This window comes from Mesocricetus auratus, unplaced genomic scaffold (genome assembly GCF_017639785.1).
Source record: "Mesocricetus auratus isolate SY011 unplaced genomic scaffold, BCM_Maur_2.0 Super-Scaffold_100676, whole genome shotgun sequence".
NCBI lineage: Eukaryota > Metazoa > Chordata > Mammalia > Rodentia > Cricetidae > Mesocricetus > Mesocricetus auratus.
In genome coordinates, this window is record NW_024429266.1 from 2940001 (window position 1) to 2966927 (window position 26927).

General features: G+C 51.6%; 2 protein-coding genes across 9 annotated transcripts in view; both read left to right on the top strand.

Moving 5' to 3' along the window:
- Nucleotides 1-4779, top strand: part of Rcor3 (REST corepressor 3) — a 41152-nt gene extending 36373 nt beyond the window's left edge. For 5 of the 8 annotated variants that reach the window (XM_040737665.1, XM_021234563.2, XM_021234562.2 and 2 more), the window contains 2 exons: nucleotides 1671-1912; nucleotides 2382-4779. In XM_040737665.1, coding sequence (XP_040593599.1) covers nucleotides 1671-1912; nucleotides 2382-2726 — 587 coding nt within the window. In that variant the 3' untranslated portion in view covers nucleotides 2727-4779. The remainder of the gene's footprint in view (nucleotides 1-1670; nucleotides 1913-2381) is intronic. The other 3 variants (XM_040737668.1, XM_040737667.1, XM_040737666.1) reach the window with 2 other exon arrangements.
- A 4796-nt stretch (nucleotides 4780-9575) lies between these two features.
- The window catches only part of Traf5 (TNF receptor associated factor 5), a 39097-nt gene continuing 21745 nt past the window's right edge, over nucleotides 9576-26927 (top strand). Inside the window, 1 exon segment of the mRNA XM_040738116.1 lies at nucleotides 9576-9988. The gene's annotated coding sequence lies outside the window, so the exon portion shown is untranslated.

Here is a 26927-nt window from a genome sequence, read left to right on the forward strand (position 1 = left end):
CCTTTATCAGCTTTCTCATCCCTTTCATGAAGGATTACTTTTCTGACACCAACATGGTTATCAAAGTATAGACCAAACACTTTTGACTTCATTTTGAGCAAGGTCCATCCTTGTGTTTCTTTTGGAATTCCCCTCAGCAGATTGACACCCGTTTTAAATTCTGAAGCACAGTTGTTGCTCTCAACCCATAAACCAGCTGTTGCCTCTCATCCTATAGTTTAAGGCAGGGTGGTAAGCACAGACCTGACTCTTCTGAAGAGCGCACTGGCAGTCCTCACGCACAGGACCTTAGAGCGGTGAGACGGACTTAAATTGATGGCAGGCCCTTTCCTTAACCCATCTGATCGATCGTGATAATTCTGATTTGATAATTCAGTTGCTTGCATTTACTGGTAACCTGGTGGGGTCAGCAAGTGACCGTGGTGAGGTTACTATTAAGCAAAATTACATTGCTTTTCATTGTGACCATACGGCACACTCAGTATGGGGGACCAACCATACGGCACACTCAGTCATTGTGGGAACCATACGGCACACTCAGTATGGGGGACCAACCATACGACACACTCAGTATGGGGGACCAACCATACGGCACACTCAGTATGGGGGACCAACCATACGGCACACTCAGTATGGGGGACCAACCATACGGCACACTCAGTATGGGGGACCAACCATACGGCACACTTAGTCATTGCGGGGGGACCATACGGCACACTCAGTCATTGTGGGGACCATACGGCACACTCAGTCATTGTGGGGGGATCATACGACACACTCAGTCATTGTGGGGGGATCATACGGCACACTCAGTCATTGCGGGGGGACCATACGGCACACTCAGTATGGGGGACCAACCATACGGCACACTCAGTATGGGGAACCAACCATACGGCACACTCAGTCATTGCGGGGGGACCATACGGCACACTCAGTATGGGGGACCAACCATACGGCACACTCAGTCATTGTGGGGGGACCATACGGCACACTCAGTCATTGTGGGGGATCATACGGCACACTCAGTCATTGTGGGGGGATCATACGGCACACTCAGTCATTGTGGGGGGATCATACGGCACACTCAGTCATTGAGGGGGACCAAACAGTACACTCAGTCCATTGAGGGGAACCATATGGCACACTCAGTCATTATGGGGGGACCATACGGCACACTCAGTCATTATGGGGGAATCATACGGCACACTCAGTCATTGAGGGGGACCAAACAGTACACTCAGTCCATTGAGGGGATAAAGAGATGGTTACTTCCCATCCGGTTTTGTTTACAAATGGCGTTACTCAAATTTAGGTGACTGGCTACTAGGGAAATAAATGAATGTGGCATTGGATGGGACAAAGAAGTCAATACTTTACAATAAATGGACTGTATTTGTGAGTTCAAGAAAGGACTGGAGAAAATAGCTGAGTATGTAAAAAATGGTAAGTTTCTGATCGTTCAGTTGAAGGCAAGTGGCTGGCCGGCTGCAATGCCGTAATTGACGGTTTTCATCTGTGCCCCTGATGATAGCTTAGCCTCTGTGTGGGAACTGGGAAACGAGCAGCGTTTATCAGGAAGGTTATTGGTTGCTGTCTGTGTGCATGATGTGTAGTACACGCAGCTCTCCTTGCTGATCCTTCACAGGTGTATTATTTACTTTGCCTTCCAGGTGTCCGCAAATATGGTAAAGATTTTCAAGCTATTGCAGATGTAATTGGCAACAAGACTGTTGGCCAAGTGAAGAACTTCTTTGTAAACTACAGGCGCCGGTTTAACTTAGAGGAGGTATTACAGGAGTGGGAAGCAGAACAAGGAACCCAGGCTTCTAATGGTGATGCCTCTGCTTTAGGGGAGGAGACAAAGAGTGCTACTAATGAGCCCTCAGGGAAGAGCACTGGCGAAGAGGAGGAGGTGTGTTTGTGTCTGCAACTTGAGCTAATCTGAGCTGAGGAGTCACCCTTGTGCGGTGTTCTGTAAGGGATGTGTGAGGACTAGCTAACGAGCATGAGGCTGACAGCACACTGCTCAGTGAGGCTTCTCTTGTGACTGCTAAGTCACGATGATGACACGCCGACTTCTGGTCCTAGCCGAGCGGAAAGTGCATTTTCTCTACTGTTAAGCTGTTTGCTAATAAAGATGTCTGGTAGCTTTGTTGGGTTTGGGGGTTTTTTGTTTGTTTGTTTGGTGGGGAAGGAGGGTTTTTTTGTTTTGTTTTGTTTTGTTAAAAATAAAAGAAGCGTGTGCTTCCAATAAACACTGGTGTTATGTTTTTGTTTTGTTTTGATTTGTTTTGTTTTTTCCTGTGACAGCCCAAACTATATTGTGTCCCGTTTGTTAGGACTTAGATCTCACACGTGTGTTTTTGTCTCCTCACCTCTAGGCACAGACCGCACAGGCTCCTCGGACTCTGGGTCCATCACCTCCTGCCCCACCACCCACTCCAGCACCAACTGCCCCCACTGCCACTGTGAACCAGCCTCCGCCACTCCTCCGTCCAACGCTGCCTGCCGCCCCGGCTCTTCACCGGCAACCTCCTCCACTCCAGCAGCAGGCGCGGTTCATCCAACCCAGGCCAACTCTGAACCAGCCTCCCCCGCCTCTCATCCGCCCTGCTAACTCTCTGCCGCCCCGCCTGAACCCAAGACCAGTGCTGACCACGGTTGGCGGGCCACAGCCACCATCACTCATTGGGATCCAGACAGACTCGCAGTCCCCACTGCACTGAGACTCAACCTGGACAAAGTGGCAGTTGCTTCACACCCATCACTACACCAGTGCTCATCTGACCGATCCAAGCGAGGAAAACATCCTTCCTAGACACCAAGGCTGCAAACCAGCTCTGTGGCGCGACACCGCAGGGAGCCTCTAAGCCTCCTACCCAGTGTTCCTTCCCCAGTGAGATCTCCCGGGAGGAAAAAGGATTCTATATACCAAGGGGTTTGTTTATTTTGACTGTATTTATTTTGTTGAGGTTTCTTACTTTCCTTGCCTCTTCATACTCAAAGCTGTTAGTACAAAAATATTGACTTAGGAATTGTAAAAAAAAAAAAACGAAAACAAAAAAACTCCTTAATTTCCTTAAGGATTTTTAGCTTTTTGCCTTTTTTCTTTAATTTAAACTTTTTTAAAAAAACCACTTTCCTATGTTAGGAGTGCAAGAATAAATAGCCTGCATTTCAAATTTTTGATATGTTCATATTCATATTTAAGAAATTATAGCTTCATATCCCTTTTTTTCAAAATACATTGCTTTTTTTCTAAAGGAATTTTAATACATTCCTTTAAAAGAAAGCAATTAAATCAATTGCAAAGCAATTATATGAAACCACAAAGAATGTATTGAACCTGCTAATCCTTTAACATAGTTGGGGTCCTAGTGCAAAGTCCTTGTTTAAAGGTCACTGGCCCTGTTGTCTGTCCATAACAGAGGTTTGGGATCACTTACTTGCAGAAAAAGGACTTTAAATTTGGTGAGATATAATGTTTTTAAGTTCTTCGAAGATGTTAATTTAAAAAAGAAAATGTTTCTAAATGCTATTTGCTTTTAGCTAGTATCTGCCTGTGCTGGGAATTTAGAACAGAATGTATTTTGTCAGTTACGTGGAGATGGTGGTTATGGAAGCAATTATTTACAGTTTATATTATGAACTTAAAGTTGCAATTATTTACAGTTTATATTATGAACTTAAAGTTGCCCTCATACTCATTAATAGGGTATTCGTTTAATATGAAAAGGATGCTTTTCTTTTTCTTGATAAGTCTCTACTGTGCGTTTGGCTACATCTGTGGGATCCTTGCAGCCAGCTTGTGCTTGTGATTTGACTTAGAGTTAAGTCATCGGCTCCCTTCACGAGGTGAACTTGAGAGTCCATTGTGTTATTGCAATAATTGTGTCTTTAACTAAAGTACTGAGACCCGTTTTTTTATGAACAGACTGAAAGTCTTTTTACTCCAGCACGAAATCACTAGCACTTACAAAGAATGTTTTACGGTGGTAGCATTTCAACAGTGTGTTACTGGTAGTTTTGACAGAATGGTTTCATATTGGGAGCATGGCTTGCTGCAGAGGAGCAGATTGCTAGTGTCGCAGGCCACCCACATCAAAGGGGTACTCCCTAAGTGTTGGAAAAATAGTTCCAGCCGTGAAGAGCCCTGGATTTAAGTTAATTTCTTAATTTCCAAGTTTTCCTTCAGAAGGACCCTCCATTCTGACATAATTGAAAGTGGCTTGCAAGAGAGGCTCTTTTTTTTCTTATTGGATCACCTGAATAGTTTATGTCCATATGAAATGTAATATTAAAGAATCTATACTTATTTTCACTTTAAAAGCCATGGAGGACAGTTGCGTATCTTAAGCTGTCGAGAGCATTTTTTTAAGCACTTGTCTTGTGTGTGGGCATCTCACGCCTCGGCAGCTTTCACTGTCTTGTCTCCGGTCGGTAGACCCTCAGTACAGTCTGGGGAACGTCAGCACCAGTGTCTGTCCAGGTGCTCAATAGCTTGTGGTTCATTTAAAATCCGCTCTATCCCAGACATGAGCCTAGGTGCTGTATCTGAGGGATGTGTTTCAATTTTATTTGCAGACACTAGAGCACACAGTAGGAAAGTTGTAGTTTCATTAGTAATATGACACGTGTATATAGTGAAATGTCTCTATTGTGTGCTTTGCATATTTTGTAAATATTTTGCACGCCCTTATTTTTCTTTTTTTGTTTGAGCAGTGTTTGGCCTGGAAGAGTAATATGCTTGCTGCCTAAAGGATTAAAGATTTAAAGGTGTCCATGTCTTCTATTTTTACATAACCTTATGTTGTATGATAATTTAGGACCTCTTCACTGTGAAATTCTAAATACAGGTTTTATATATATATATAAAAAACAAAGCCTAGAAATCTCTTGATGACCATTTTTGTTAATTCTGAAGTTATCTTTTTTGAGGTATCTACGCCAAAGTGTTTTTATAGCATAACTGAAAATAAATCACACCAATGCTACATCTGCGAATTGCAATAACGGCAATATGGATGCAAACCAAGGTAAGTTATGATCAAGAATAACCTTATAGCTGAGTAAAACAGAGCATACAAGAAAGTGAAAGGCTGCCAGGCGGTGGTGGCGCACGCCTTTAATCCCAGCACTCGGGAGGCAGAGGCAGGCGGATCTCTGTGAGTTCCAGGCTGAGATGGACTGACAGCCTCCAATACAGAGAAACCCTGTCTCGTAAAAACAAACAAACAAACAAAAAACAAAGTGAAAGGCAGCAAACTTCTGTCTTAATGTGGACCTCCTTTAGTTAGTAATATATGCAGGGGTAAGCCAAGAATGACAGTCATTATTTCTAAAAATATGAAGTGCTTTGGCTAAAAGTGCAAAATTCAGTTATTAGGTAGGTGTGTTCTATCAGTGTTCCCTCCTGCCCCTTAAATAGTCTTAACCCTGGCTAACATGGGGACACCAGGACCCTCGGAAAGAAGGTAGCTCAGGACTCGAGATTTGTCCTCCTCTCTGTGCTTCCCCCAAATAAATGACAACCACATTCTGACTGCAGGAAATACACGAGCAAGAAACCAAAATGTGTTGGATTTATTAACTTAGACACTTAGAGATCACCTTGTCTGTAAGGTGGTAGTCACCGAGTGCAGAAAGAACCAAAGTAAGGCTTAGGAGTCTTGCGATATGTTTAGTCCTGCAATCTATTTAACGGCCACTAACCTGCAGGAGTACATAAGCCCATTTCTGTAGAGATACGGGGCTGTTAGAGTGACCTAACCATGGTTGTCTCCTGACAGAAAGGCCAAGGATCTGAGTCACAGCACAGCTCTTACCCGGTGCTGGGGTCCAGGGGGCCTCTGAGTGAGCTGTTGGTCTTCTGTCTGTGTTGGAAACCTAAAGAAGTAGGTTTTATCTGGGCAGTGGTGGCACACACCATTGATCCCAGCACTCGGGAGGCAGAGGCAGGCAGATCTCTGTGAGTTCGAGGCCAGCCTGGTCTACAAGAGCGAGTTCCAGGACAGCCTCCAAATCTACACAGAGAAACCCTGTCTCAAAAACCAACCAAACAGGGCTGGAGAGATGACTCAGAGGTTAAGAGCACTGGCTGCTCTTCCAGAGGTCATGAGTTCAATTCCCAGCAACCACATGGTGGCTCACAACCATCTGTAATGAGATCTGGTGCCCTCTTCTGGTGTGTAGATGTTTGTAATAAATAAATAAATCTTTAAAAAAAAAAACCAACCAAACAAAAAGAAGTAGGCTCCAATACCACCCAAGGAATGCCTCAGCGACAGGATAGCTGAATTTGCCACCAAGCATGGGGTCAAGCAGGAAAAGGCAAGCTTCTTCCCTGTCATTTCAGGTGGCTTGCCATCAGAAGGTGTGGCCCATCAAGAAAATCTGTCACAGGTGTGCCCAAACTGCTTGGGTTTAGCTGATTCCAGGTGTGGTTAAGTTGACTGTGACGACTAGCCATCCGCACACACAGTTCACCCTAACTTTCATCTTTACCAGCCCCTTAGTCAAGGGCCGTGGCTCCTGGAGATCTTTTATTTGTGTTTTTTTAATTATCACACAAAGTATTGGACGTCATGGCATTTTCAGGCAAACTTTCTCATCTTCAGCCCCCTGCCCTCCCTTGCATCTCACCCCGCCCCACCCCACTCCCCACCCCCAGCCTCCCATCCCCCCTCCTCGCCCCACCCCCCCACCCCGCCTTCTATTTTCGTGTCACTTGTCTTTTGTCCCCTCCCCGTTTCCTCGGTAACTCTTTCACCCCTGAGCCCTTAATTAGGAAACAATGAAGGGAGATGGTAGTTGCATTGAGGTATTTGCAAGTTGTCAGTAGCAAATTAGAGACGACTGATAGGGGGTGGGTTTTCCTGATGTGTAAGGAATCAGTGTAATCCTGCCTGCTTGTGTCTGCCCTGGTGAATGCAGTGTGGGCAGCAGCCACAAGGGGGCAACTGTGAGCCGCCACGTGAGTTCCAGGACTTGAGCCCGGGTCCTCTGGGAGAGCAGCCACTGCTCTTGACCACTGAGTCATCTCTGGAACTTCAAAGAGAGTATCTTATAAAACAAACTATTACCACTCTGGGAAGAAGATCTGCCCCTTGCCTGTCTTTTTGTTGACGTCAGTCCACCGACAGCCAGAGCTGAGGGTGGTGGAATAAACGATCATGTGTCACCAGTCAGGAAGAAACCCCACGGGTCAGTGCAGCACACTTGGTAAGTCAGTGAGTATTTCACATGCACAGGCTTGCTTCCCCCTGGGAAAGCTTTCCACTGGCTTGCTGACACTTTCCACGTGTCGCCTGATGAGCAGACTGTAGCCCGTAACGGAGATCTAAAGGTGTGAGTTCAAGCCCAAGGAAAAAGATGTTTTCTCCGTCTGGTCACATCTATTGCTAGGTGCTAACTTGAGGCATAGAATGGGGGAAATAATGCATTTGACCAGCAGGTGGCAGCCTCCCCTCTTCGTCAGCCTGACCTCAAGTTGGCAGCCCAGGCTACAGTCAACTCCAGTAAATTAAACCACTGGTTGTAAGCAACAGTAGAACGTCCAGAAGAATCATATGTTTGCTCTTTCCTTCTGCAGAAAATGTTTGGGTATAGTTTCCAACCCTTCTCTTTGTTGGTGAATCTAGTTTAAGGATTGGTATGATGATCTGGAAATTAATATGGGATATTCTTAAAATAATAAAGCTGCTCAAATTTGCCTCTGTGTTAAGGCTGTTTTGCTTGAATTCCCACTCACCACTGCTCTGAAGGCGGGGTACTGTGGTGGCTAAGCGGCCCAAACCTGACTTCCCAGGAAAGGATTAGGAGGTGTGGCCTTGCTGGGGTAGGCGTGGCCTCGTTAGAGGAAGTGTGTCACCGGGAGGTGGGCTCTGAGGTTTCAGATGCTCAAGCCAGGCCCAGAGGCTCTCTCCTCCTGCTGCCTGCGGATCCAGATGAAGAACTCCTAGCTGCTTCTCCAGCACCACGCCTGCCTGCGCGCCACCATGCCGCCTGCCATGAAGATAATGGACAGAACCTCTGGAACTGTAAACCAGCCCCAACTAAATGTGTCTTTTATAAGAGTTGCCGTGGTCATGGTGTCTCAGTAGAACACCGAGGAAGATAGTGGGTTAATGTGGGTCGAGTGCTGGGCCTTCTGTGCACACTGAGCTGCAGTACAGTAGTCTTCAGCTACACAAGCACATTTCACTCTTTTTCTCTCTCTCTTCTGAGACTCAGGGGCTCTCTACATAGTCCTGGCTATCCTAGGACTTTCGGTGTAGGTCAGGCTGACCTGGAACTCACAAAGAACTTCCTGTTTCTCCAGTGTCATGATTAAAGGCACCTGGCTTTTTATTTTGTTTGTTTTGTTGAGGCGATCTCTCATAGCCCCGTCTGGTTCACACACTTGCTCTGTGTCTGAGGCTGGCCTTGTCCCTCTGCTTCCTGAACGCAGGGTTGATAGGCTTAACCCACCACATCCAGACTCGTTTATTATCTATGTACATTTATGCTTTGTCCTTCCCACACACCTTCAAGAATTGTCATGTTTTGTTACCCTTTGTTTTGAAACCAGTGAGGGTGTCTCTGCAGGTGTCAGGGCAGGCAAAGGAGCCATTTTCAAAGGGGAGAGATACAACCTGGATACAATCTCAGGGAATCTGAAACTTAAGGCGTGACTACACAGAAGCTCCTTTACAAAGTGATTATGAAGGTGAGTCCTGTAGCTAAAAGGCCTAGAATCTGGTGTGGTCTGTGACAGAGACAGCATAGAAGTCAGCAGACTTAGATATAAGTACATGTGACATCTAGGGCTGGGTTCTATTTACTGGGATGCCAGCCTGTTTAGTTCATATAGGCTGAAATGATCGTGACCGCATAGAGCAAATAAATTGAAACAGCCCTGTGTTTAGGAGTTGGAAAGCCAAGATTCAACTTCTTAGCCTTGGGTAGGTCATTCGGGTCACCTCTAGAGCTCAGGCACCAGGAGGCTATCTGGGGAGCTTTTGACAGATGAGCTCTGCGACTCTGAGACACTGTTAGGCTAACAGCAGGATGAGAGCTGGCTGTGGGTTTGCACTGCTCTGCAGGAAAAGCTGGGAAGGTATGATTCCAGCCAGACCTCTGATCTTGAGCAAACGCGTCTGCTCCAGAACGGACAGGTCTGGGGGCAGAAGAGAGGCTGACCGAAGAGCGAAATACACAGTCAGTTCAAAGGCACACGAGGCACTGATGGTCTTAGTAACAGAAGTATCCTTCCACATGGGCTACTTCACCAGCCCGCGGGAGTTCCGGGCCGCCCCCGGGCCTCGCGCCCCGCCCCCGGGCCTCGCGCCCCGCCCCCGGGCCTCGCGCCCCGCCCCCGGGCCTCGCGCCCCGCCCCCGGGCCTCGCGCCCCGCCCCCGGGCCTCGCGCCCCGCCCCGGGCCTCGCGCCCCGCCCCCGGGCCTCGCGCCCCGCCCCCGGGCCTCGCGCCCCGCCCCCGGGCCTCGCGCCCCGCCCCCGGGCCTCGCGCCCCGCCCCCGGGCCTCGCGCCCCGCCTCTTGGGCGCCCTGACCACGCCCATGCCATCGGCCCCGCCCCTCCGCGAGCCCGCCGCTGGGGCTGGAAGGCTCCTGCGGCGGAGGCTAAGCGGCCCGGTGCTGGGCGGCCGCCGTAGGGCGCCCGCGGTGCCCCCTTTAATCCCCGCTGGTGGCGAAAGCCGGGCGAGCGGACGGTCCCAGCTACTCTGAAACCGAAAGCGGCTCCGGACGGCGGGCCGGAGGCGCGTGCGGTAGGCGGGCGGACTGAGACGACCGGGCACACCGGCGCTCGCCGCCCCCACCCCTCCCCCGGCACCTATGAGAGACTTTGCGGGCGGATCCCCGTTAACGTGAGCTTAATGCCAGGGAGGCGACGCCGCACCGGTGCTATAGCGTGCTTGCTTGGAGACTGCACCCGGCTTTCCGGAGGCCGAGTTCCGGACTTCAGCAGACCCAGGAGCCACCCACCGGGAGGTGAGCACCAGCAGGGTGGGCGGAGACAGTTTCCACACCACTGCTTGACACCCCCCCCCTTGCCACCCAGCTGTGGGGTCTGACAGATGCGAGGACTCTTGCGGCGGGGCCACCCCGGTCGGCTTCTTCCTCAGCCTCTCCACTCCGTCCTGCTGACTTTCCATATTTGGCTATTTCAGATTTGCTTTCGTGAGAACTCGATTATCTCGCCGCGATTGGCATGGGGCCGGTCGGGAGTTCGGTTGTGGGCTAAGGTCGGCGAGATGAGGAGAGGCTCCTTTCTCCCCAGCGCTCCCACAGCCGCCAGCTTATTGCAGTCAATGTTGGGCATAGGTGCGGTGTGAAGGCGGGTTTGGGGCCAAAGAGTGCGTGTGGTTCCTTTTTCCAGGGATATGCGCATTTTGAAGTGGTCGGGAAGGCTTTAAAATGCAAAGAAACTGGTTAAAGCATTTCTGAGAATGGAACTTTCTGGGTGTGTGCGAGATAACTTTAGACAACAAAAGTCCGGTTAAAGACACCTGTCCAGAGTCCCGTTGCCGCTGTCTGACTTGCATCAATCACACAATCACACAGCCCAAAGCCAGGAGTGTTAACACAGCTGAGAGAATCTGAGTGCAGACCACCAAGGTGAGGAAAAAAAAAAAGGCAAAAATGGCAGCAGGAAAGATGAATGGAAGATGAGGTCGGAAATGCTTCGGTTTTGTTCATGTGTCGAGTTCAGGAGATGTGTCAGCCAGTCAGCCCCAGGTCCCCGACTGTAGTTTCCCTGGGTCTCTTGTAGGAGTCACTTTTGGAGAGAGGAGTGACTTCCTCAGGGTCCCGGGCTGAGGACTAGCATGGGAGAAGCATGGCCAACATCAGCAGAGAACCCGTTGGGTGTGGGTGGATGACATGGGGGCCCGGCCACTGGCAGTGGGAGCCTCGGTTTCTGGGGTGTCTCAGGGGTGACCTGCGAGGTGGGGGAGGGCAAGGTCTCTGAGTCAGTCCCATTCGGTCAGTGGGAGCAGCAAGCCTTATGCAGTTATAATCTCTGCTTTACTGAGGGGGGCCTTAAAGGAAAACAAAAACAAAAAAGAAAACAGCCGCTGAATGTGAGTGAAGCTGTCCCTTTCAGCCCATTTGCTCATGGCTCAAGTCACTTGTCATTTTATCCCCCGTGACACCCTGTGAGTCAGGGCAGCGCAGCTTTCCACAGCCCACAGATGGCGAGGGGAAACACCGTGCCTGCGTCAACAACCCCTGAGCTCCGCTGCTGGGCGAAGCGTGGGAATCTGAGGTTCCTGCTTCAGAACTGTCACCTTGGCATCTCAGAGAGCCTGTATCTCCTCTTTAGTCTCAGGGGTCGACAAGAGGACCCAGGTTCCCTTCAGTACCTGGAGCCTCCGTTCCCAGCAGTACGGGCACCACTCTTCTGGAGACGTCTCCTGCTGTGTGAACAAACCCACTCTGTCCCCTTAGCCTGCCAAGTGCCCGGGGCAGGACCTGAGTCTGACTTTTGTCTAGCCTGGGATCTGGTGTTGGTTATCCTAAAAAGACCTTGGCTGAGTGGCACTCGGTTTATTTGGGGTGTGTCTCCCAGCCACTGAGAACAGGTGCTGGTGAGGCTTGATTAGACTCCAGGAATCAGACTAACGATGCGGTTATTAATAACCTGTCACATCAGCCTCGCCGGCTTCTCAGACCCAGAGAGAAGGGAGGGAGAGGCAGGCGCTTTTCGTCCCTTTCCACCTGATGGCAAGCCAAAGTCATCTGACTCAGCTCCTGTGTTCTTGCCATTATGTGACGGGGGGGGAGCCAGCCAGACGCTGACCCCAAACTGCAGCTTTAAAGACTTAACAAACCAGAGGAAGGGGACATGGGGACAGATACGGTCTCTACGCAATTCCTCTGCCCTGGCTGTGGCTCTTCCAAGCAGCTGGTGGCCCTACAGAGCTGCTCTCAGGATAGAAGGGGGATGTCTACTGCGTGACAGGGACAAGAAGAGGTGAATCGTTCTATGGGACAGAAAAGGAATCCCAAGGGCTGGGGCGCCTGCCACCACCACCACCACCACCACCACCAACACCACTACTGCCAGGGCTGGGCCAGCATTTCTGTGTTCCTTCGCTAAGAAAACAGTGCTTGAGGGATTCCTTTGAATGGCCTCTGGCAGCCCCTGCCTTATGAGGGAGTAGAATCGCAGACCTCGAGGTGAAAGTGAAAACGCTCACTAGTCCCCTGGCAGAAGCTCTGGTCCCCGGGCACACTTTGCATATTAGCATCTGCAGGCGGCTGGCGGTGGTGTCCTAGCAAAGCCAGCCTGCACCGTGCCTCTGTGCCCTGTGCGGCGCGCTCAGGAGTGCTGCTAGGTCCTCCGCATCCGTGACAGCCCAGAGGACGACCCTCGTAGCAGCAGCCCCCTGGCCGATTCAAAACACCTCTGGAATGTCCCCACACTCAGCCTTTGCTTCTCTCTCTCAAGGCCAAGCTGTGCTCCTCCCAACCCAGCCAGAAACCCCCACCTCCATGAAGAGCCGACTGTCTGTCTGCTTCCTGAGGCAGGCTCCCTCTGCAGCTCCCCCCACCCCTCCCCAGCGCCCTGGCTGTTGACCCAAAGGCGCCATGTTTCCCAGTTTCTCTTCTGGGGGCTTCACTGGAAGCCTGTGGGAAGAGACGTCTGCGCTTCTGGCTTCAGCCTCCCTGGGCTCCCTGCACCTGCTGCGCTGCTGTTCAGAGGCCCTGGGAAGCCCCCCCCCCCCCCCGGGGTCTAATAATCCCCTCCTGCCGGCAGGCGCCTTACAGCTGTCTGTCAGCCTGTCTATCAACCATGGAGCCAGCTGTGTCCCCACTGGGATTCCCTAATCTGGCTCTACCTCCCCCATCCTCCGCCTGCCTTGAAGGTGCCCATGTGGTTAGGTCCGGAGATCAGCTTTCTGGCCCCAGACTCTTCTCTGGGTGTGGTTCCTTGTCACTCATAACCCTCCACTCTTCAGGAGAGACACTTGGTTTCTGTGGTGCTGCCCAACCTGACTCAGTGTGGCGTTTCAACAGCTCCCCGGCCGTCCAGTTCAAGGCCCACTGCTGTCTCCCCGTTCTAGTTGGCTCCCTGACGGGGCTCAGAATCTCTTTCCTGAATGGCCTGAAATAGTCATTTACTCTCTTCAGGCCCCAGGTTTGTCTGTATCCTGGTTTTCTTTCCACGGTGCTACGGAGGGTCTCCGTAAGCCTTAGCCTGGTTAACACACATTGCTTTCTCGGTGGTAGAGTGGGATCCTGTGGGCTGCATGATCTGGTAGGCTGGGATTCAAATATGGATGGATTTCTTTTATTTTTGAGGTTAAAATGGCACCCTTGAACGAACTATGTAAGCCCAGGCCGGTCTGGGACGTGGCAACAGTTTTCCTGCCTCAGCCTCCCAAATGCTGGGGTTGCAGGTATTTGGTGCCTCTGCACAAGAGGCAGTCAGATCCGGGGTTTTGACCTTCTGGGTGTGGTTGTGTGATCAAGGCAAGTTGCCCCGTCTCATAAGCACCCGCAGTCTGGCTTGAAGAGGCGGTGATGTCTCCACCTGGGGCTCTGGACAGGCGGGATGAGCCAGTATCCACACCAAGCCTGGAGCGTGAAAGCTCAGGAAGGCCGCGTGTTCAACAGACACAGAGAGTTGTGAGATCTCTGTGGAATCTGGGGGAGGCATGCCTGGCCTAAAGCCATTGGGGTTTGAATAAAAGCACACACAGACTAGCAGATGAACTTCCATGTGCCAGAGTAGACCAGAAATCACACCGTCCTATGCTGTGTCCTCTTAGTCTAGGCCAGAGACCTCCGGGGCAGGGTGGGCGGATTGGGACAGGACACAGTGGGGATTAGCCAGCTAGAATGAGGGCTGGGCAGCTCCAGAGGCTGAGGCTTGGGGGCTAGGGCCAGGACTCTAGGTCCTCGCAAAGACCCAAAGCAGACTGCTACTTAGAGGAAGAGTGGCATTTGGGAGAGGGCCAACAGAGGGACCCAGCAGAGGGAAATAAGGCAGACTGGAGATGTGGGCTGGAGACCCAGGAGCACCAGGAGCAGGCAGTAGTGGGACTGGGTTTATTTGTAGTCACCAGTCAGGCCCCGCCCCCTTCTTTCTTTGTTCAGGTGGGTGGCTTAGAACTGCTGGAGGTGGGGAGGGTGGTGAATGGGACCAAACTAAGTAGGTATTGCAAAGGGTCTTCTGCCTTCTTCTGAGGGAGAAACTGGGGTCACAGCTTGGGTACAGCCTAGGAAAGTTTGTCTTCTCTCCCAAGTCAGTATCAATCAAAGACAAAAGAAGCAGCCATGCTGGGGGGGATGGGGCGAGGGGGAGATGTGTCTCTGCAGCTGAGAGCACCGGCTGCTCTTGTAGAGGAGCTGGGTTCTGTTCCCAGCACCCACACGGCAGCTCACAATGGTCTGTAACTCTGGTTCCAAGGAATCTGACGCCCTCTTCCGGGCTCCACAGGCACCGCGCGCACATCCACATGGTGCACATACATACATGCATGCATGCGAAACACTCCGTACCCACAAAAGTAAGTAAAAGAAGCAGAGCAAAGCGACCTGACTACAGAATGGGGTGGGGTTGGGGGGGGGGGCAAGGGCAGAACATGTCTGTGAGGTTCGCTGGGCTGGCTACGGAAGAGAATGAACTTTCTTCTACAAGTGACTCTGGAGAAAGCAGCCCAGGGCAGGGATGTCTGCTCCTGTGTGGATGGGCTGGCTTTGGACCGTCTGAGGTCTGCAGTGGTGCAGGTGGGTCTCTCAGGGAGGGTGTCTGGGTTGAGAGGAGAGGAATGGACCTCACACATCGTCGTACACAGTCTTCCATGCCAGCTCAGGGTGGTTTCACTCTCCAGTATTTTAAAGAGCGTGCGTTAAGTCTGAGCAGCCGGGGGGTTAACTGTGTGTCACAAGCTGCCTCAGGAACGGATAAGGGGAAGACCAACTTGACCAGTGGCACCGGTGAAGTCACAAGTGGCCCTGAAAAGAGAAGTTTGGGGGTGGTGAGGGTGACAGTCCTTCTCGGGAAGCTGGGGTTGTGTGGGGAGTGAGGGGATGTGGCCTAGTGAGGACAAGGCAAGCAGATGCGGTGGCATCCGAGCGTAGGGAGGCTTTGGCTTTCATAGGTCCTATGAGAGACTCAGCCCTGTATGCTGAAGGACGGATGGAGCTGGCCCTTGTGTACATGGTGGAGCAGGTGAGCGCTTGTGAGAAGCAGCCACAGGCGCTGCCCAGGAGTCCAGGGTAAGCATCTGCCAGCTGGGGAGTCTGACTGAACTCAGAGGTTACTCTCTGCAGCCACTGTGAGAGGCCAGGTTACTCTGCAGCCACTATGAGCGGGCCAGGGCGGATCAGGGGCTCCAGGCAGGGACACAGGTGTGGTGGCAGGGGCCCCAGGCAGGGACACAGGTGTGGTGACAGGGGCCCCAGGCAGGGACACAGGTGTGGTGGCAGGGGCCCCAGGCACAGGTGTGGTGGCAGGGGCCCCAGGCAGGGACACAGGTGTGGTGGCAGGGGCCCCAGGCAGGGACACAGGTGTGGTGGCAGGGGCCCCAGGCAGGGACACAGGTGTGGTGGCAGGGGCCAGGGCGGATCAGGGGCCCCAGGCAGGGACACAGGTGTGGTGGCAGGAAGCAGAGGGCTGTTCTGGTCTGGTGACTTCTGTGTTCTCTGTGTAGGAAGTGAAGTTTCCCCCAGGGAGGCCGGGGGGAGTGGTCAAAGTCTGCAGAGAAAAGTCTGAAATAGACATTGAAAACACAGGGGGCTGAAACCGAAAGGCCGGCCTCAGACTATTGTCAGGGTGAAAGGGACCCTGGTAAGCGGGACTTTAGACCTGGCACTTTGCATCGTGGGTGCCTCAGGTTGCAGGACCTAGATGAGAGAGCCACTGCACCGACACTGGGTGACGTGGACTGCTGCCCGTCTGTGCATCCTTCTCAGCCCTTTCGACTTTACCCAGGCACCCAGTGCTCTGAGGCTGGAGCCTCCCCTGTGACGCTTCCCCGTGAGTGGCGAGCACTGTTCACAACTCAGTCTCCACCTGCAGCCCAACCCGGGCCAGCCAGCCACCACTAGCCAGCCTGGCTGTTCTGGTAAGGTTTCGAGGCTTACAGATAACTGGCACGCACGCACACACACACACACGCGCGTGCGCGCGTCTTAGTCCCTGAGCCGTGTGCTCCGTGGCACGGAGGCCCCTGCTGGCTGTGAAATGTCCGTCTCAGTCAGCACTTGTGGTGTGTGACGCTCCAAGACCTGGGCCCTAGCAAGCAGAAGAAACGCCGCCGTACACACATGGTGCTTGTGCTCGGGTGGGGAAGTCAGAGAGCAAAGGCGGGAACATTCGATGTGTAGTTGAAACCTAAGTGGCCCTGGAGAAAGCTGCAGGAGGGATGGGGTGGAGGTGTTGGGTTTCTGTGGCGAGTGCGTGGCAGGAGGAGCAGCTCACAGAAGGCTGTGGTGACTGGGGTGACAGGGACAAGGGGGAGGACATAAGAACTCAGAGCGAGGGTCACAGCGCAGCAGCCAAGGACACTGGCTCCTACCCTGAGTGTCGAGGGACCCTGGGAACTGAACAGCAGCAGAGCCAACTGCTGTCCTTTTTATTATTATTATTATACTTAATTTCTCACTTCCCTTCCATCCCTCCAACCCCTCCTCTATAACCCTCCTCGCTTCCTCTCAAATCCCTGACCTCTTCATTGTTTTTACACGCATCTACATATGTGTACGTGTATGTGTATGTATCCCTGAATATAACCCGCTCAGTCTGTGCAATGCTACTTGTACATCTGTTTTCGAGGTTGGTCACTTGGCATTGGATACCCTGCAAAAGACTATCTCTCCCACTCACCGTGTTTGTTAGTTTCCTGAAGTTTCTCCTGTGGAGGGTTGAGACCTCCTGGGTGTCGTTCGCCACCCCCACCCACCCACTTTGGCACGTCTCTATTGTGGTTGTCTTTGTTCCGCTCACATTTCACGATCGCTGGTGAAACTTGATGGGTGTAGTTTCTGACGTTGCTAGGGAACACAATCTCACAGCAAACTCCCTGATCTCTGGCCCTGAGAACCTCCCTGCCTCCTCTTCCTCAGTCCTCCCTGAGCCTTGGCTGCGGGCGTGTTTTGAAGATGTATCCATTGGGACTGGGCTCCACCGACTTCCAGTCTTTAAGAGGATCGTTCTTGCTGCAGGGATATAAAGGAATAGAGCAGCTTCAGAGGCCAGCACTTACTTAATCATATGAGAGGTCTTAGGTTCAGGCACATGCAAGTGTGTGCACACACTCTGTGAGTTAGCTCCAGGGTGTATGTATAAGGTGTTTATGGAACATAAATGAGTTTTTTTTAATTTTAAAAATCCGTTACCAAGTTATCTTGTTGAGTAGATACAAATGCCTCAAAACTCCAAAGTTTTTAAAATAAATTAAAATGCAAAAGCACTGTCACCTCCTCATGTTTTGGATCAAGGATAAGAAATTTGTGTTTAAATCTTTACTTTAGAGCCTGGAGAGATGGCTCAGTGGTTTAAAAACAAACCAAAAAAACAAAAACCAGACACATGCTGCTTTTGCAGAGGACCTGGCTTCACTTCCCAGGACCCACACAGAGAGATACAGCTGTCTATAACTCCATTTCCAGGGTGTCCAGCACCCTCTTCTGGCCTCTGTGGGCACTGCACACACACACACACACACACACACACACACACACACAGTCAAAACACTCATACACTTAAAAACAAAGAGGCAAGTTATTTTGTTACACGGTGGAAAGCCTGAGGAGAGGCTGTGTGTGAAAGTTGAAACTGTAATAGATAAACAATCAGGCTATAGGGGCTGGAGAGCTGGCGCAGTACTTAAAGGACCCCCCACCTTGTGTACCCTACCACCCACATGATGGCTAATAACTGGCTGTAATGCCAGTTCCAGGGGACTGCACTCCCTCTCCTGGCCTCTGTGGGCATTGCATGCATGTTGAGCACAGACATACATGCAGGCAAAACACCATGTACTATATATATATATACTTTTTAAAAAAAAAGAATCAAGCTACAGGTCCCATAGAATTACCTGCACTGGTCATCCAAGACAGTCCCTCTGGACACAGTTTCTGTCCCTTTTTTTTTCTCTCCTTTATTGTCTGTTACCCGATCTATCGCCCGGTTGGCCTTGGCCTCCATACCCTCTTGCCTCAGTTTCCCAGGTGCTGGTGTATGGCTTCACTCTTGGCCACGCTTTATTGATACTTTTGCCTGACATTTATTTGTGAAGTCTGTGGCTAGCTCATCTCACGGTTCTTTCCAGAGCTGACTGGTTCCATTGAGGAAGGAAAGAGTCGCCCCCAGATTCGTTTTTACATCACCTTGCCAGGCTCCCCCGATGCCCCCCTCTCCTGTGGTCCTGATCCAGCCCACCCATCCTGATAGTGGCCAATGCTGAGTGTCTAAGGGATGCGGTGTTGGAGCTGAGCCTGGGATGCTCACCGCATGGGCTAGGCATCTGGGGGGTGTCTGGGTAGCAGACCTCTGAAACCTCTGCCCCACTCCATGAGGCTGGGCTGTGAGTATCCCCTTTGGTCCATTTGCTCTCTCTGTGAGCCTGGGTCAATGCTGGCCCTCCCTGCCAGTGAGAAGGGGGTTTCCCTATCTGCCTCTCATAAAATACGGCCTCATGTGTCAGCTCATGTCTGTGGCCAGTTTCCAGCTTTGTAATGGATATGTTTTACTGAGCCTGCGCTGAGGCGCCAGTGGAAAGATGGAGCAGGAAAATGATCTTCGGCAGCTAAAAGCCACCGGCTGTCAAACCAAGGCATCTAAGTATCAAAGGGCTCCTTCCAAAATACCCAGGGGCTACCTCCTACCTCGGACAATACTGAACCTATACCTTGTGTGTTCTTTTCTACATATATGATTGAGTTTAATCTAAAAATCAATCAGAGTAAGAGATGAACAGCAACTAATAATAAATAGAATAGAACAATATGTTGTGATAAACTGCCAGTGTCATGACTTATTTGTGTGTAATAAAGACTAGAGAAGAAGCTCTGAGAAACTGTAGAAGTTGGTCTGGTAACGAGACAGCCTCCGGGTGACTAATGGGTTAGTGTATACGGCCTGGGTACTCTGGACAAAGGGAAGGTCCACTTGGTGGTGGTGGCGCACACCTCTAATCCCAGCACTCAGGAGTCAGAGGCAGGCAGAGCCCTGTGAGTCCAAGGACAACCTCATCTACAGAGTAAGCTACAGGACAGCCAGGGAAACCCTGTCTCAGAACACTCCCCATCCCCCCCAAAAAAGAAAGAGTCTATATCACAAGCAAGATAAGATAAGAAGGCATAAGAGTTCAACATGCTACCAAGAAATCGTGTGTGCAGCTTAAAACACAAGAATTACATATTTCTGGAACTTTCCCCTTAATATTTTGAGACATTGGTTGATCTCAGGTAACAAAGACCACAGACAGCAAAACAGGAGGTAAGGGAGGCCACCATACTCACTGTCGTGAGTGTTCTGGAGACTGACTAGAGTGAATTGAGTTTCCTCTTCCTTCAGGACACCTCCAGACCACGGAAGGCGGGCCAGGAGCCAATACTCACTTGAAAATGCTTCAGAATTCTAAGCTAACTATAGTATGTTTGTTGCTGGCTGCGTATAGTCCTGTGTCTGCGTGGTCACTGGGCTCTCACAGTCCATGTGCATGTGCCCTGAATATCTGTCTGTGTGAACAACTCGGATGGCCAGAAAGGGAGGGAGGAGAAAGGAACTGTATCTGTGCTGTCTGAGCCATCACTTGACGGAGTGCGTGCCTGTATGCCTTTAGAAGTCATCTGGCTCCAGAGGTGGAGACTTTCTGATGAGAACAGGGAGTTGTGGCTAAGACCAAGGACAGAGAACCAGCCCTGTCTGGGGAGCCCTACAGGAAGTGGGGTGCTGAGCAGGAGGAGCCTCTAAAGATGTGGTCAGCCTTGGAAGAGAACCTAGGAGTTTGGTGTCCCCGAGGCCAGGAGGATTGAAGAGGGGTATGCCACAGACCACCAGTTCAAAGGGCAGGAGGGCTATGAGATGCTTACCCTCCCCCCAGGATGACTCAGCCCCACGCCCCAGCTTATTCAAGAGCAGAATATAGTAGCTCTCAGGAGGAGAGGGAAGGCCTCAGAAGGTGCTGATGTGTGTGTGGGGGGGGGGAGTTGGTAAGGGAACGGATCTGCTGGTACCTTTGGGAAGGTGTGGTTCTGTTGGACAATAACCTGGAACTCCCAAGATGAGAAGGAGTATGGAAAACTTGGCTGGGAGATACTCCTGGGATGAGGGTTAGCCTTTGGATGGGACCCAAGGGATGGGGGATTGAGGCTCACTCAGTAGTATATCTGCAGGGAAGAGACGGTTTGCACACAGCAGCTGAGCGGTGGGATGGTCCAGCGTCGCTGAATTCTAAAGAACACGCTGGGTAAGGGGAACAGGAAAATGTACCGAGAAGATAAAACGGAGAAACGGAAACTGGCAACAGCAAAACAACTCGACGGGAAGCTGGCCCGGCTGGTAACATGCTTCCTGGCCTCGTCTAGTTAGTGAACTCCAGACCAACGAGAGACTTGTCTTAGAAAGCAAGGGGCAGCTCCTGAGGAATGACACCTGAGGCTAACTTCTAGACTGCACATGGGTGCTCGCATGCGGGTACAGGTGTACCTGGAGCTGGGGAGTGGGGCAGGGTGGGCGGTGTGGCGGTATTAAGCCGAGGGCAGGCACACCTGCACACCTTCCCCCACCACACATGCGTGTGCGTACACACACACACTCACACACTAGCACACATACACACGTGCGCCCACACACATACACACATGTGCGTGCACACACTCACATACACACTCACACACCCATGTGCACGCTCACACACCCATGTGCGCACGCACACTCACACACTCACACACATACACACGAATGTGCACACACATGAGCAGCTCTGGGTAGCAGGAAAACAACTTGCTGAAAGGGCTTGTTTGGGGCAGCGGCAGGTACCAGATGAAAAGCTCACACATGCATCAGGACCCAGAGAAACGCTGCAATTACTCGTGCACCACTTTCAAGTGCCAGCCAGCAGCAGGCAGCTGTGTTTCCCGGAGGCCACAGCCGAGGCCCCAGCCTCCACATAACTCCAGGCTTGGGAACCTGACCGTGACGGAGCCACACACTGGGGCCATCACCTTCTGTCCGAGTGCAAGGGGAGAGGGCACAGCGAGACAGCGTGCTTCAGGACAGACAGACGGGCAGACAGACGGACAGACGGACGGACGGGCAGACAGACAGACGGACAGACGGACAGACAGACAGGCAGACGGGCAGACGGACGGTGAGGGAGCAAGGCGAGAGGAGGTGGGAGGCGTGCAGCATTGTGCCGAGACATGAGCTCTACCTCTGGGGACAGGAGCTAGGCCACCTCCCCCAGGGCCCCGGACAGCTCCTGACACCTCTCTCTTCACTCTGCCTTTCCCCGTCTCCTTGGATACCATCTCTCCTGTCCAGCCTTGCTCTCTCTGGGGTCCCCCAAGCCCCACGTCACACGGACCTGCCCTGTCTCCCTCCCACCTGGGTGGAGTCAGCCTCCTGGCATTTCCGCCTTCACTGCTGACCTCCACCATCATCTGTTCTGCGTGCCGAAAGGTCTTCTCAGGGTCCAGAGCAGCCAGAGGCTTCCCTGGCCCACCTGGCTGCCGCAGCACTGGCTCCTGCGCTCACCCACCACCCTCCACCTGTGGCACCGGGGCAGCATGGCCTCCCTGACCCTCCAGGGACGGCTCCCACAGCTCCTCCCCATTTTCTTCAAAGAGCGCATCATCCCGTTCTGTAGTCGGCACCCTTGTTTATCCCCACCCACCCCACCCCTCCATCCCTGGGCCACAGGTCCTGTTCAGTTGTTTTTTGTTGATTTGCTTTTCCTTTTTTTAAAAAGATTTATTTATTCCACATATATGAGTGTTTTTGCTCAAACGTATGTCTGTGCCTGCAGAGGTCAGAAGAGGGCATCGGATCCCCTGGAACTGGAGTTACGGATGGTTGTGAGCCACTGCACGAGGGCTGGGATTCAAACCTGGGTCCTCCCAGTGCTCTTAACCTCTGAGCCATCTCTCCAGTCCCCCCCCCCGCTGGCTGCTCACTGTTGATCCCCGAACTCAGTAGCCTGACCTGTCAGAGAAAAAAAATCACACTTCTTCTCTGAGGAGTGAAAGCCCCACCCTCCTGGCTCTTCATTCCTCCCTCCAGGCTCTGGCCTTGTCTCCTCTCCTCCCTGCTCAGCTCTGTGGGGAACAGAGGGTTGTGCTGGTTCCAGCTGTGGGGTGGGGGTAGAGCAGAGCCCTGTCTGGCCCCTCCATCTCAGAGGCAGGCTCTCCACTGCCTCTCGCAGAAGCTCTGGAGGCACCTAGCCTGGCACAGTGACTTCCCTGAGGGAAGGGCTGGATGTGGCTCTGTGAGCTGAAGTAAACCCTGTCCCCCCCCAAGTTGCTTTTGGTCCTGGTGTTTCATCACAGCTGTAGAGACCCCGACTAGAACACCCCCTTACAGAGGACCTGATGGGAAAGGTACCGGCTTCTCCACAGTCCTGGGTGGGGTTTTTACCTAACCCGGTCACCACTAATGGAGGCTGGAAAACAGTCGCAGAAGACTATAGGAGGAGGGATTCGCGGGTTAAATCCCACTTGGCTGCAACAGAAACTGCGTGTTCCCCAGTGCCTGTGAATTGGAAGGTTGGGTCTGCTTCCAGGGCTCTGCCACATGCTGTCTTGGGAGAGCAGAGACTAAATCTTGTTACGGGATTCTTCCCGCCAGCCTGGTCCCAGAGCTGCGCCAACCCCAAATAACACACAGAGACTCTGTTACTGACAATGCTGTCGGCCAATGTCCAGGGCTTCTCATTGGCTAGTTCTGTCTTAAGCATTAACCCATAACTACTAATATATATATATTTCTGTAAGGTCTTATCTTACTGAGGACGCCAGCCTCATGTGTCCTCTCCTCCTGGGATCACATGGCAATTCTCCACCCTTGACTACATTTCCCAGAATCCTCCTTGACTCCTAGTCCCACCTATCTTGCTTCCCTACTGGCCAACAGTGCTTTATTTATCAACCAACAAGACAAACATATACACAGAAGGACTTTCCCCATCAAAATCTATTACATTGAATGCCGCCATCAAACAAAAAAAAATTATCTGTAAGGTGGGGGAAAAAAAACCCTTAATTCCTTGGGCATGATTTTGCTATTGTTTTAGTTGGTAAACTCTGTATCTTTACCGGAACATCCAGGTAGTCTTAGACATAGCATCATGACTTGTTTTGTGAGGTGAAATCCGCATGGACTCGAAATGCACCTCTCAGTGATTCGACGAGCAGCAACCCTTGGGCGGGTTTAAATTGATATTATGAAGGACACCTGGCCTTGGGATCTGAAAGCAGATAAGAATACTCCATCTGAGGAATGTATGTGGATTTGTGTGTGCACACACACATGTTCGTGTGTGCAGGGGCGTGTGTGCACACATTTGCACATGCATGTGAAGGTCAGAGGACAGTCTTGGGTCTTCTGAACTGGCACGTGACTCTCACTGACCTGGAACTTGCCAAGTGGTCTAGGCTGGTAGTGAGCCCCAGGGGTTCCCTGTTGCACCTCCCTAGCACTGCGATTACAAGGGTGCATGCGCCACCGTGCCTGGCTGTCATGTGTGGGCTCAGGGGATCAAACTCGGGTCTTCAAGCTTGCAGAGCAAGCTCCGTATCAATGGGCCCGTCTCTGCAGCCCTGATAATTGTTATAGCATGAAACACGTGACTGTGCTCTGATATGAGGAATGTGCTAAGTCTGCTAGTTTGCCTTTGAGCTTACACACCCCGCTAAGATGGTCTGGAAGGTCTCCTGCCCACACCCTTGGCTTCCTTCTCATCCGGTGTTCCTCCCCTCCCCCCTTCATTGCTCTTTCCTGGAGCTGGGGCCCTGTCCTCCTCTTGCCTCTCCCCAGCCCTCTTTTCAAATCTGCTTCCAGACCTATAATGCTTGTAACCTCAGAAATGCTTCCCAAATGAGGGCTCCACCTTGGCTCGGCAGGGCTCCACCTTGGCTCTGCAGGGCTGTCCCGTGCTCCACTGTCGTGGTCCCTTCCCATTAATGCCCAGCCACCCACCCTCCACATATAGCAAGCCTAACAAGATGGAACCCAGGGACAAGGTATGAACGTCCCGGTGGGGGCATCCACTCAGGCTCCTCCATCTCCACGCTGGGGTCTCAGCAGCTTTTTGAGCTGTTTCTGACAGTGTGCTCAGTCGTAGAGGAATCGGGTGATAAAAAAAAAAAAAAAACTGAGAAACCAAGCAGGAGGCCCAGAGTGAGGCTGCTGGAAGATGAGGCTGTTGACAGCTGGAGCCACGCCCTCTAGGAGTCCTGGGCCAGACTCAGTTCCCCTCTCCTACATCTGGTAACTCACAACCACCCGGGACCCCAGCTCCGGGGAGTCTGACATGCAGGCACACACATATACTCTAAAATCTTTTTTTTTTAAGGTACTTAAAATGTGATTCTCCTGGCTAGCCTTTGGAATTCATGAATTCTAGAAAAGATACATTTGTTTACAAAATGGCAAAAAAGGGGGGGGTTAAAAAACTGAGTTTTCAGAGAGCAGATGGATGTAATTTCCTTTCTTTCCTGACTTGAACTTGTGACTCTAGTGATCTGTGTGTCTGTTGCTGGCAGAATAGCTGCTGTTGGGAGCATAAAGGCTCCACGGTGATTGACGGCTTCTTCCTTTCCGGTAAGACCTGGACTCCTTTGCCAGTCCTGTTACACACAGGGCTCTTGTAACTCAGAGGGGAAGGTTTTAACACAGTGGGTGTTCACATGTTCCCGCTCCCCAGTTGGAAGCATCTCGCTAATTAGAGGGTGTGTCAGGTGGAAAGACACCGGCCTATTGTAGTTCTGTTGGGCTTTCCTGTGTGTGAGCCAAGTGGGTGGAGGCTTGAGGAAGCTTGGGAGGAAGGAGCCGTACCCCACCTTAGGACACACCCCACCTCATTTCCTGTAGAGGAACTCTGTCCTGAACTGTCAGAAATCCCTACCTGACAGCTGAACATACACGCGGAATTATAAACGTGTGATGAAGTAGACTCAGGAGTGTTCAGTGCCAACAGGCACAGGCAAAGGCGTTTGGATTAGGTCTAGGAGATACACCTGCAAATGATATCAAAGAAAGACGTTCAGCCCTGATGCCCTGCTCTCTGTTCACCAGGAGCAAGAGAGTGTCCATGACAGTAAGAACCGCTAACGACTGCAAGCCACAGGCCCGGCGCCAAACCAAATGTGTTTCCCAAAATGAGTTTCAGGGACCCGCGGCGCCCAGGCAGCTTCTGGCAAAGCACTGCTGGCACTTGCGGGCTTCAGGTGAATTAGGTAGGAAGAGTCTGGTGGCTTTGGCCGGTGCCAGTGGCCACTGTGGGAGATTACTGATGTGGCTCTGCCCTGGGCTGTCTGATTCCTGTGCAGAGGATCTGCACCTGCAGAGAAAACACACCGCTGGCCACTTCTGCTCCCCCGTCACAGGCGTGTTTTCCGGAAGTTTCCCTGAGGGCAGGGTGCTGTAGTGCCCAAGGAGGATAAAGATGGACAGAAGCGGTGAAACGGTGTGACTCTTGTTGATTTGTCATTAAAATTACTTACGCTAACATATAATTGTCTTGTGTTAAGATGAATTAATGAGGGACTGGAGAGAGGGCTCGAAGGTTAAGAGCACTGGCTGCTCTTCCAGAGGACCCAGGCTCAATTCCCGGCACCCACGTGACTGTAACTCCAGTTCCAGAGGATCCAACACCCTCACACACACACACACATGCAGGCGAAACACCAGTGCACATAAAGTAAATTAGAAAAATTTTAAATTAATGAAACGGTTTTAAATTCCTCTATTTTAATCCCAAACATAGCAGACGTCAAAAGAGAGGGGACCACACAGGCAGAAGTCTTAGGCGTTCTCCTTTTACTAAGGACAGATTTTATTTTAGAGCCATGTTAGGGTCACAGAAACACTGAGTCGGGACTGCAGTGGGAAGAGCCTGTGAGACGAAAAGGGCCGGCAGACGACCGCAGCAGACACCACTCACCTCTTGCCCTGCCCGTCAGGCCACACAGCCGCTGCTAGGCCTGGACGACACACCAGAGTGCATCTGCAGGGCAAGCCTCCCGACAACCCCAGGGGCCATCCAGGAGGCTCCCGCGTTTAACCACTTGCGGGACTCTGAAAACCACTGCGGCAGCATGACCGGAGTCACCACACCCATGATGCAGGGGTCACTGCTCCTTACCTGATGGCCAGGCACTTTCAGAGGGCCCCAAATGTGTGTGCACTCAGAGTGGACAGACGGTTTTTTACCACATAAGTAGGAATGAGGCACGCACACGTGTACACACACACATACACACACACACACACACACACACGCACGCACGCATGCACACGCATGCACATGCACACACGCATGCACTCAGGCAAACATGCACACACACACACCACACATACACATGCATGCACACACGCATGTGCTTAAAATCACTGCACTGAGGCCAGCACTAACACAGCTACCTCTTAAAAATCCGCTCAGGATCATCATGTTATCACTGACCTAGGCCACACAGCAGGTGCGGTACCAGGGATGGGATGTGGAGATGAGCATCACCAGATGTGAACCGTATCCCCAAGGGACACAGACGCCAGCCATGTCATCCTACAGAAGTGCACTCAATCTCATCAGGGCATCACTCTGGAAAGGAGCCTGATGACCTTACTTTGTCCATGTTCTGGTTTTAGGTGTCCGTTTTTGATTTGGTAGTGCGCTCACTCAGAAATTGAAAAGGATTATATAGTGGTAGACTTCCTCTTACCCACCCGAATTCACAAACACCATCACAG